Source organism: Lonchura striata, chromosome 11 (assembly GCF_050655825.1).
Source record: "Lonchura striata isolate lonStrDom1 chromosome 11, ASM5065582v1, whole genome shotgun sequence".
NCBI classification, from domain to species: Eukaryota; Metazoa; Chordata; class Aves; order Passeriformes; family Estrildidae; genus Lonchura; species Lonchura striata.
In genome coordinates, this window is record NC_140713.1 from 11,753,986 (window position 1) to 11,766,561 (window position 12,576).

The following is a 12,576-nucleotide window of genomic DNA, read 5'->3' on the forward strand; positions in this document are numbered from 1 at the left end:
AAGAAAGATGGTATTTCAACAGCCATCTGTCAGTTGGCCTGTCAACAGTATTTTTATATAGGTGAAATTTCACACCGAGGAAGCTTCCAATAGCATTTCTCACCAGGGCCGTGTTCGAGTGGCTGCAGTTTGAAAATTTATGTAGCTCGAACTATTTCTCACTTCTCAGTTACTGTGACAGTCACCTGGAACTACAACTTCCTAATTGATGCTGCTTTCCTTAACTTCCTGAGAGAAGGGCAATAACCTTATTTAAGCATATGTTTAATGCTTATAGAATAGAGAACCAAATACAACATGAAACCTCTGATGACAGGTTTAGCAATATTTAATGCCTTAATTCAAACAGTATGCATAGACTGTGAGCCATGCTACAAGTACTTAGAACCTGGGGTGAACTTTATTATACTGTATATAGTGATGCAATGATGCACTACTGAACATGCAAAATACCTCAGAGCAAAAGATACCAAGTTCATTGTTTTTTACAACAGCTTTAATGCCAGCGTGAGGTTATTTTATTCCTAATTGCTTTTTCAAAAACAAAAGGAAGCTAATCTATGTGAATTATATTGTGATAGAGGGTTACAGACAACTTTGCTGCCACAGTGCATTATGCATTTAGCATTATTCTCCAACCATCTGAAAAAGACAGGAAAATATGCTGAACTGTGAATCCTCCTAATCACAAAATCTGTTCTTTCTTTTGCTGATGGGAGCCAGTTTTATCAATGTAGTTTAAAAAGACCAAAAGCTTTAAGTATTTATCTAAATACTTATCTTAATATTTATCTAAAAAATTAGCTTTTCATGAGAAAAATTGAAGGTGTGCCTGAATAATAACAGTGATGTGATATGAGAGCCTCTTGTGCTGGCATCTGATCAATGCCTATTGGAAATAGCCAGTGAAACTTCAGAGCTCAGGACCCTCAGCACACAAGGCTGCTGTATGAATGGGTCAGTGTTCAGCACTGCCATGGTAACCCAGGGGCTGACTGGCACTCGGGGTGAGCCCATCAGCCCAGCTTTGGACCTGCTCCCTCTTGTCTGGGCTGCTCCAGGGAGGTGCCAGCCCCGAGCAGGGACCCCTGCACACGGGAGTGCCGTGACGACCAACACGCTCAGTTTGTTGAGAAAGATGTTCTAGTTTACCAAGCAGTATTAGGAATGCAAATTAACTGATGTAACTGCAGAATTAATGGTATAAACTCATGTAAAATAGAAGCATGATTATTCTCACAAATTCTTCCAGGATCCCAAGTACACTGAGCAATTGTTACTTTATCATCACTTAAAATATTTAAAGTTGAGCGACACATCTTCTGTTATTATTACAGCCTTATGAAATTTGGGCATAGCAGTGTACATAGAAAATGTGCATTGATTATTCTGAGTGTCCTATTACACTCTTAATTTAATCTTTGCAGATCTCATCACTTAGCAATACATTTTAGGATGTCAATCCTCAATCTCTCCTCAAAAATGTTTCTTTTAACTTCTCGAAAAACAAAACCAAACAAAAAAAATCCCATACCTTTCTTATGTTAAAAAAATAGTTACCTTCATAATGACATTGTGCCTTTCTAAAGCAAATGTAGATATAGTTTAATTATAAAGGCAGTTTATGTAATGCTGATACATTTTTATGATTTTAATTTTTTAATGTGTTGTCCTCTCTGTAGAAGTAGCACACATAAATACTGCATCTATCCCAGGATGACTGAACTCACATCACACTGCAGGTTCCTTTTGGTTCTCTAATTCCTAAGCTTTTTGCCTATTGCACATATGGATTTAAACAATGAAAAATACAGAATACTTTTGGTTGAGCACCATTTAATACAATCAAAACAATTAATGATTAAGTAATCTGAGAAATTGCACAGGTTTAATTTTCAAAAACCAGGTTGTTTTGCAGGAACGAACAAAGGACAAGACCAATTCAAGTGATACAAGGTATTCTGCTCGCTGAAATGCTACACTTCATTTACATACCTTTCTTTCTATCAAATATTACTAAAGAATTGGTACATAAACAATGGTACATGCAATTTGATCCCTTTACTAAGAAAAATAAATTTACAGTTCTGTTAAATAAAGGCCAAATGCTATTATATACAGTCTCTTAACTGAAAGGCCTTGTGAGACATTCAGGTCTAATTTTAATACTTTCCAAATAAATACCAGATAATGCAACATTTACAAATAACACACCAACAGTACTTTCATGGTAATAATTTTAAAAATCAGAATTTAGTCTTTCAATTAAGCAAATGAGTAGCAGGTCCTTCATAAATATTAAGGCATGTCACATAGCATCAAAATGGAACCGATGAGCCTCCTGTCGCTTCTCTCTGTCATCTGCTTTCTGAAAAATAATAATAAAAAAACACTTTGTGGAATCTAGAGCAATACTGTTACAGAAATGAGCTGTCAAGTGTCAGAGAATGGTTGATTTTTTTCAAGCCATTTGACAAAAGGCAAAAAGGCTTAGTAAAAGTCCCAACAATTAACTTTTAAATGATGTCAGCTTGAAATAGCAATAATCTACACAAATTGGCTTCTGCTGTTAATGCTCTGCTGTTATAGTATTTACGACCCATTATTTTCTGTTATTTCTAATAATGCTTTTTAAAAGGAATAATTCAAACCTGAAGACTGTTTCCTGGTATCCATTTTGTCTACATTATAAATATAAAATGAAATTACTCTAGACTAACTGTAAATGAAATTTATGTTACATGTATGAAGAATCTCATTTAAAAAACATTGTTAAATACAACCTTAGAGCAAGGCAGCAGTTCAACCAACAACTAACATCACTAAGTAGGTGAAAAACGTTCTGTGTCTTTTGTTTTTATTATGAAAATGTGAAGTAGGATGCATTTCCCTGCTTATTTATGCAGAACACACACTGACCTGCTGAAAGAGTGAATTGGGTGGTGCTTGGAAAAAGCAGCATATTTAAATTGTACCTAGAATTTATGTCATATGTCAAAACATATCCTCTCCCACATGTCTCCTCTTGTGTACTAAAGCACTTAACAGAGAGAGGATGGAAGCTTTTCTTCAAGATTCTTGAACACACAGTGCAAACTTGTGCTTGTGTCATGACAGTATGTGTAAATCCCAGCGTGACAGAATTTGGCAGAGCAGACTGAAATGCTTTTTAGCTTGCAGAGACCCATGTTCTTTCTTTCTTTTTTGTTTTTTTTTTTAAGGAGTAAAATGAAGAAAAGCCTCGCCAGTAGGTGCTGCGTGGGCATTCAGAGCTGTGTCTCAGTTGATAAAAATACACAACAATTGTGGCAGAAACCGGTGCCCATCTTCTGCCATGAGAGTTCATCATCTGCTCTGGCTCAAGGCCAAAGCTTTCCTCATTACACAATGTTTATGTGTGATAGCAACTCCGTTGGATTAAATATGGATTTTACCGCATTTTGTAGCAGCAGCAGAGCTGCCAGTGAGGTTTAAGATAGATCAGTCTGGATTTTTTGGCAGGGACTTTATCAGTGTCAGTAGTATTTTGGATGTCAAAAAAGGGGTGGGAAGGAGGGAGTGGCACACTCTTTCCTATACTGAAATGCTTGTCACATTCCAAAAAAATTTCACAGTCTCACTTAGAAAACAATTTCCACTCCATTTCTTGTATGCTTCCTGAAAAAATTATTGCTTCAAATTTGACAGTAACTGATACTCTGCTGGATCCAGCAAACCCTCTCCAGGCAGTATTTCCATCACTGTGCAGTGTTTCCATGACCAGCCTCATGACCTCAAAGCAAGTTCTCAAGAATGAGAATAAGGACTGTGGAGGGCTGTAGCAAACATAGCAAGATTGTATTTTTTGTAAGATGAATAATGGTGTCAATTCTTCCTCAATTTATTTTTCATTTGGTGTATCAAAATGAAAATCTAGTAACTGAGATTTCAAAGCCTTTTTTTTTCAATGCAGTCAACATTTCTAAGGCAAGACAGAGCAACACCTACCCCTAAACCCTACAGTTATTTCAGTACTCCAATACCTGGCTGGCAGGTGAGTGTGTAACAACTAGTGTAGACAAAGGGCTCCTGCTACTATTTATCTGCAGAGGTCAAGTCCAGGATTTATTTAAACTGCTGAATAAAACACTGCAGCTTTCAGACACATTCTCTGGGGGAAAGAAAAGATTTTAGAGTGCCAGTTCATTTCACCTTCCTTTCTTTGCTACATGTACTCCAGAGATCTGCAAGGAACAGGCATTTAACCAGGACAGTATTTTTAGGAGAGGATTGCTGAGAGGCAGTAAACTAAGAACAAGCTTAGAAACAAGGAACTTTGGAGTTTCACTTCACACATGTCAAGGATGCACAACACAGCCTTGGTTAACACTCTTATTTGTTCAGTATCTCAACCACTTCTAAACATTGGGAAGGTAAAAATCTATAGGAAGAATATAAGAATTAAAACATGTTTATACAATGGTCTGAAAATACACACAATCTGTCCAAATATTTGTGCCTATTTTGTGCTGCAGAGCTGGAAATGAGTTTACAATACAGTCAATATACCACTTCATTCACACACACCTGGGACTTAGAACAGCTCTAAAAGCACTCACTCTGGGCTGAGACCTTCCTTAGACTACAATGCTTGAGTTATTCTATAAAACCCTTTTGAATGTTGCCATTAAATCTCCATTTCTCCAGATGGAATTACACATAGGTAATCCTTCCCCAACTCAAAGTCCAAGTACCTTTTCTGCTATTCTTGTTTGCTAAAGATGTGTTGGAGAGAGAATTAAACACTGGCAGTGCCCAGACCTGAGCTACAGGTGAGCAGTGCTTTCTTGTTACAGCAGGACATGCTAACAACAGCCATCATAATCTTTGTATTTCTTTGCTTTGTGTGTCTTATTCCCAGCCTTATTATTACTTGGAGACTGTATTTAACATTTTGAAGAGTGAAGACTGACAGACAAATAACATTTAAATATGAAGCATGCACAAACTTGTTTGAATGTTTAACAAGGTCATTTTTTTTCCAAAATCACAAAAACAAACACTTATACTATATGAGAATGTGCAGTAATTTTATCTGACAGCTAAGATTATGGTTTGGGTATATAGTAGCATTTATTGGCAACTCTGCCAGTTGGGTATGGTTGTGAACTGAGCATAGTTAAGAAAAATGGGAATGCATTTATTTTGTGACATGAAAGGCCCCTTTCAAAATGCTTCAACAGCTCAATGGATTTCTATACCCTGCGTGTGCAATTCAGACCCACAGAGCAAAGCAGCCAATATGCACACCTGGCTCCCTATATCTTCCTGATGCTAATGTCAGTGCAACCAGCAAAGAGGGTTACCCTTTCTACTTGTTTTTAGATTAGCAGCAGAACTCAAGGTAAGTAAACTGAGTTTATGTTCCATTTTCCAAACAGTTCTCCTAAAAACTAAAAATGGAAAGCTTAGATATGAAACAAAGATAGCCATTTAAATTGGAAATAACAGCTTAATGGAAAAAAAGGAAATGAAGAGCAACATGAATAAGCTTAAGTGTCTTAGAGCTTAAATAAAAATAATGCCAATTTTTAAACTTGTGGTAAACCTTGAATTAATAATTAATTAAGTCACCTTTTGTGACTTAATTCAGTTTGTGTCAGAAGTTATTATACTGTAGAAAAATGTAAAAGAAAAAACCCCAATGTACAGGTCTGTAAAATATTAGGGAGTGTTAAACAGAACATTCTAGTAAATTAGCTTACCTTTTCTTGCCAGTGTAATATGCCAATTATTGCCAGGATGAAAACGCAGACACCAATTAGGGCTATAGCTGTTAGCAGTACAATGTTACTTGGGGTCAAATACAGCTTGGCACTCCAGCTATACAAAAGAAGAAAATCCAAGGAAACATTAATACCCTTCATTAAGAAACAGAAAACAGATTTTACTTACAAAGATGAAAAGAACCTGTTAGGGTAAGACAGGTGACAACCTAGTCTACAGAAATGAGCAGCTCTATTTAGAGACTGAAGCTTAATGATGTTTACTTGGAAATATATGGCTTAATATAATTATTTTTGAGCAATACCATGTCTAAGTACAGCTTCTGCTTAAGTTTTCATGAATGCTATGGATATCCTCAGGGAATTAGCCTTTTCTCATTAGGAGATTTATCTCCTGCCCTTGCCTAGGACAAAGTAAAATGCATAAGGAAACCTTTCACAGGAATGCCTGGGGACACAGAGCAGCAGGGGAAAATAACCCTGGAAGATGTTTTCACCACATGAGAAGCTTCTCTTGGACAGGCTCATGGGTCCAGTTCTCTTTTTCTGAAGTTTACCCAGGGACAGCTCTATGCATAAGCATAATCAAGGCTGAAGATCAACAAAATGAAACACTTTAGGGCTCCTGGAAGACATCTCTCAAATCATGTGAGGTCCTGAGGCCAGGGGAACCCCTTTTTTTTAATCCTACAGGTTTCCTATCATGGGAAAGCTGTCAGCAGCAGGCTTTGTGTTGAGGCCTCTCAGGAAATCACATACCTATTTAAAAAAATAAATTAAGAAGCTTTTATTATGAAATCTGATTTCTTCTGGGGATTCCATTGTCTGCTATTCTACAATGTCCATAAACCCACTTTAAACGAAAGCAAAAACAGTTTAAGGATACTATAACAGAAATTGTTTTGCATAACACATATCTTTAAATACCTCAAGACTGTAACTAAATTATCATCTGGCAGATGTTATTTCTGTGGTTGTTAATTAGCAACTCAAGCAGCACATCATTTCTCCACTGTTATTTGTTCTCTAGTAAAATTAACTGCTGAACTGATGTCAGAATCATTTCTGCATGATAAATGCAACTGACCTCACTGGTAGATCAAGCGGCAAAATGCAGCTGGAATATTTGACTAATGTTTTCTCTAATAGCAAAAAGAGAAACATGCTTTCTTTCTGGGAGAAACATTTTAATTGCAAAGTGAATTCTGTGTTCAAGCTCTTGTGCAACCAACCCATTCACCTTTACTTAAAGGGAAACATCCATTCCTGTAGCAACAGCTACTGCATTCAGAAGGGCTGAAGCAAAGCTTTTCTATGGAACCAGACAGAAATTGCATGTTTGGTGAAACAAAAATGCTTAATTCAACTATTACCATGTTTACAATTTGTCACTGAGGATGTTGTTAAATCTAGCAAGTATGTTATTATTTACAAGAGTGGAGCTGGCAATACATTTTGATTGTTAGTCTCAGCCGGTAATAGGGTTTTTTTTAATAGATTGTTTATGGGCACCATCTGAGAGGCTGTGTAAATACCTGAGCACCATTTTCAGCTCCAGCTCAGCACTGACCCCCTGCCCTTGTTGTTCAGTAACTTTCTATACAAATAACTATTTCTAAACCTACACATAATGCCTAATTTACGCTGTGTATTAATGTAATTTTGGGAAGTGCAAATCCAAATGATAACATTACCTTCGAGGAACATTATGAGGATAGGGAATGACTATAAGCTGGGAGTTTGGTATGATAGCTGTCCATTCTTGTTTTCTTATGGACTGAAAGAAAAACAAAGCTGTGTCAATTCCCAACAAACCAACATACTTACAAGCAAAAAAATTATCCATTGAAACATAAGAAAGGAGAAATAAAAATATTGTGAGTTTTTAAAAAACTTTAAATGTAAGTGATTAATCCCTTTATCTTTGTATTAACCTGTTACTCTGAAAGCTCCAAAATGCTTTAAAACCCACCCCCCAAAAGTAAAAAGCAAAATAACTACTGCTGACATGAAACACAGCATCTGCTTTAAAAGTACAAAGCAACAACATAAAAGGGAAAGAAGAAAAGAACTGATTCTACAAAGGAGGCAGGCAAAACAATTATCCAAATCAGAATTTGGCCCATTTGACTACCTTACTTTTCAAAGTAAACCATCAGATCTTTAAAGACTGAAAATGGTGAGGACCCCATTTTTATGTTTCGTGTGAAGATTAGAGAATCACAGTAATTTCCCCCCACCAGGACACTGCCATGGTTTTATCACCAAGGCAGAAGGGACTACGTGAGCCCCAGCCCAGCCACAGCAACTCTGGGAAAGCCCTGCAGCTACTGCAGTCCACAATTGGACCCTCAGACCTAATACCCATTTGCCCTACAAACAAGCACTGAAAACCAGTGCTAACATTTATAGACAGTTTCAGCCATCTTTTGGTTTAATTTTGGCTTCAGAGCTTATACACCCCTCAAATAAACTGGGCAAACTGGTTCTTTTGGGCAAACCTTTCTGTGCATAAACTTACTTCTTTGATATTCTTACTTCAGAAAATGAAAAACAAGTGTCCCAGCAGTATTTTCCATGCAAAGTCTCTTAGGAAAGGTAGCACCATAAACAATTAGCTTGACAATCTTAAATGTCAACCAACCTTTTCTCCTAAGGGCCGAGGGATGCCAACGTACAAGTGGTCGAGGAAGTTGGCGCTGCGGCCCAAGCCCAGCACGTTGTAGGGCAGCTGCAGAGCGTAATGTGCTGACTGGCTGAGCTGGCCAGCTGCAGGGAAAGCAGAAAGGAAACCCAAGTAGGTACTTTAGGGGAAAAAAACCCATCAATCAAGCAATCAATCAATCCCCAAACTACCAACTTGCTATACAAGTACACATTCCCCAGTCAGTGATAAAAATGTTTAAAGATTTTCACCAATCGTGTGATTATTTAATTCTTAAAGCTCAGTCCCACATTTCCAAACTACCTGTGAGCACTCACTTGGAGAAGAGCTTAAACACTTCACATTTTTAGGTAAGACAATTCTTTTGAGTACCATTTTTATGTTAACTCAAATAATTTGTTACAAGCTGAAAAGAAATCAACTATCTGCATGTAATTTTATATGATTAGTACCAAGTTTCTTGCCCACTGATTTACAAGATTAGACTCAACATATGAAGGTTCACTTTAATTCTTGTCAGTATTAAACTGTAATTACTACTGTCACAAAATTAGCTAAGTAAATTCTCATGAACAAAATTTCAAAGGATAAATTAATTTAATGAAAACAGTAGTTGCAAATTAATAATAATTATAGGAGAAACTGTAGATGGAAAATAACATTCTTGGTTTCCTGAAAAGTGGGGAAACAGACAAGTATTGCAGTTATCAACAAGTTCACTGGCATCCCATTTCCAAAGTATCCAGGTATTCCATTTAAATAAAAAAAAATATTCTAATGGTTTAATTTTTGGCCAACAGATTCAGATCCTGTGTGGGTTCTTTGTTCTCTTCTGCTTCCACAGCAGAACAGTATCAGCACCACAGAAGCACCACAGTGAATTCAGCCTTCACCAGATTAACAGGAATGAGTACAAGGGACACTTGACAAGCACAAATGGGTTTCTGTGACAAACAGAAACAGCTTTTCACAAGAATGTGCTTTAGTCAGTATTTTTAGAGCATCAGATTTCTCTCAGCTTTGATCCTTAACAGAATTAAAGAACAGGAATCCATATTTTGCATGAATTTACAGGAAACAACTGTTTTTCACCTCTCCACACTCCCATCCAAGGCCTGGCTCAGGAGGCAGTACCTGACCTCAGCCCAGCAGCTGTGGGCCAGACTGGTGACACAACATTCTGCACAGCTGTGCTGAACACAGGGGCACCAAATCCAAACATCCTTTCAAAAATACCTAACCCACCCTCCTGGCATCCTGGAGATGCCAGCAAATGCAAGCATTGGCCACAACACAGCAGTGCTTCACCAAGGGACAGCAAAGACACCACCTGCAATGGCAGCTCTGCAGCTCCTGTACGCTCCTCTGGGGACAAACTGCTCCTGCTAGTGCAGCCTGGGGATTCTGAACCCTGCTCACTGCAGTGATTGCTTCACAGTTCTGGTCTTGTCAACCTCCCTTCCCCTACCAGCTCTTGAGGAAGCCACTTATGCTGTCTGGCATGTTTTGAAATAGGCTTGTTTAATCAGGAGATAAATATTCTGTATTATTGTCCATTTAGAATGGTAATAACTATATTTTTAAAAGCAAGATAAATGTCAACTAAGATTTGAAAAATCAGCTAGATGCCGTTATCTTTTTATTAAGCTAAAATCCCATTAGTAAAAAGAAACAGTAATGGTCTTCCTAAAGATTATACACATTTTATATTTATTTTTTCCCCCACGTAGAACCATGTAATGAGCAAGCAGACGAGGAAATTTAAGTTGCATTTGTACTTTCAGGTGTCTGTTGTGAGGACAAGGTGTACTTTGCACATTGTTGGGTAGATTTCTCAATTATAGAAGATGTGGCAAAAAGAACTGACTGAGCAGCTTTTCTCTTTAAGAACAGGGATTTTTCCAAGAAGTTGAGATAACACAGGATAGGACAGCACAGGGTTTGAGTCCTGAGTCTGTCCCTGCCCTGCCAGTGACTTCCCTAACATGATCTTGGCTAAACTGCTCAATCTCCAGGTGTCAATATCCAAATCTAAAATGGGAATAATTCTCAAAGTACATTAATATCTGAAACCTCCAGTTACCAACACACAAGCAGTAAGCAAAGGTGGGTGTATTTAATTTGACTTGGTTATAAAAACAAACCAGATGTGTTACTTGATCATGCTGCAACATAAAAAAAGATTTTCTCAGAATTTTTTCACTAATGCTGCATGCTGGAGGACTTTCCCCAAAAGAACAAGGTACTGCTGTAACATCGAAAAGCTTTTAGAATTACTTTTGAGTGAAATATTCAGGATCATGACAAGACTGCAACTAAGATCTTGCTTTTTTCTTTCATCTTACAAATGAAATGAATGTCAACTAAATTAAAGAGAATGGAAGAAAATGTCATATACTGTGTGCAGTCAGCCTTAAAGAGGTTAGAGAGTCACATACTGCAGACAGAATTCTTAAAGCACTGAATAATTTCATGGCTACTAACGCTGGTTCTTATGCCTACTAAGATAAGGATAATGAAATCTTATGCTTCAGGATGTAAATAGATCATTTGCAAAGGTCAGAGAGGAATGTTTTCTTCTACACAGCAGGCAGAAATGTGCATATACTTTTTTTTAAATTTGCCTTTAAAATCAGGAGGTATTAGCTAAACAGGATATTAGCATGTAGAAGGTTCCAGTTTACTAAAGCTGACTAAGCACAGGAGAACTCTGAGACTCTTCCTTGCTTTCCTCAGCCTGTATCTATCATAAATTCTGTTTGATGCTTACTGGAAAGTTCCAAATAGAATTGCAACCAAGTAATTAAGAATGACAACTGCTAACCTGAGAAACATAAAAGCCCCGAACCAAGATGAAAAAGAAAAAGAAAAATTACAGAGAGTGCTGTCAACAGTTTATTGACATTATCTGAAGTTCCCAGTCACTGGTAATTAATTTACTTATGAAAATATTTCAAATTTAATTAAATAGCAACCACAGCAATTTGCCCTCTTGTAAAACTACTAGAAACGGCTTTTTACTTGTTCCAAGAAAATCTGAAAATAGTTTTGTATCTTCAAGGAGGAAAGTGGGATTTATTTCTTACGTTCAAATTGTTCCTTAGGATTTTTGAAGTCATTGTAGGCTAGATGGAGGAAGTGGCTGTTGCTTCAGTTTGTTTTGACTTCATCCATAGAACTGTTACTATAATCAAAACTTAAAAACCTCCTCCTGATCATGCAACACATGATTTATTTTTAACACTACTTTTAAGACTATTCAATACTATGTCTTTTCCCCTAAGCTTCCTGTTTCAAAAATGCAATTTCAAAGCACACAGGTATCACAGGCTATGGTATTTGCATTAGTGGTGTTATATATATTCTTGTTTTAAATCATAAATCATTAAGTTTATTGCTTAAAAAAACCTTGGGCAGAGTAAAATCCTCAATTTTAGGACATGGTTTTCTGTGGTTTCAGCCTATTGGAGATCAAATTTGTAAGAAAAACCTAATGACAGGCAGCCAAACCTCACAAGATTTTGCAGTTTGATATTCAGACACCATTCTGGACCTTTTGGAATCAATCTCCTTACCTCTGAAGTCTGGCATATAAAATTGGAAGCAATTCGTATCATTAACCTTTCTGAAGTCTTGTCTGAAAACCAGAGCCATGTGTTGTCTGTGATAAATACAGTACTTATTCTTTTATACCTGAATTAAGTAATTTTCCTTCCGTTTCCATTAGCCTGATGTAAACTTGCTGAAAGCTCAAGGGTAGCCCATTCTCCCCTGAGCTGAACTGAAATGTCCTCAGCAGCTTATTTCAGGCTGAAGAATTTAACTTTATGAGGGGAAAGTGGTTGCAGATACATGTAGGAGCAATGCCCTCTCCTGTTTAAACAGCACTGACAACATGTGGTACTGGATTTAGGAACAGCCTCATTGAACCTACAGAAATAGATGCACAATACTGATAGTGTTCAGTCAGTTTAAATAACCTTATTTTGTGAAACATGCAACATCACTACACAGAACTGAAAGACTAAATGGAAAAATCTGATTAGTAACTTGTGGTTTCCTGAAGCATTCCTTACAATTCTTTTTATCATGCTTTTCTTGACAAAATATTATTTGCATTTAATTAGCCAATTAAAAGCCATTCTG

General features: G+C 37.0%; 1 protein-coding gene across 1 annotated transcript in view; it reads right to left on the bottom strand.

The window, feature by feature from the left end:
- Positions 1 to 310: 310 nt before the first annotated feature.
- Positions 311 to 12,576, bottom strand: part of ITFG1 (integrin alpha FG-GAP repeat containing 1) — a 72,935-nt gene continuing 60,669 nt past the window's right edge. Inside the window, exons 15-18 of the mRNA XM_021540304.3 lie at positions 8,410 to 8,534; positions 7,460 to 7,542; positions 5,745 to 5,862; positions 311 to 2,368 (exon numbers count right to left, since the gene is read on the bottom strand). Of these exons, the coding sequence (XP_021395979.2) occupies positions 2,309 to 2,368; positions 5,745 to 5,862; positions 7,460 to 7,542; positions 8,410 to 8,534 (386 nt within the window). The 3' untranslated portion in view covers positions 311 to 2,308. The remainder of the gene's footprint in view (positions 2,369 to 5,744; positions 5,863 to 7,459; positions 7,543 to 8,409; positions 8,535 to 12,576) is intronic.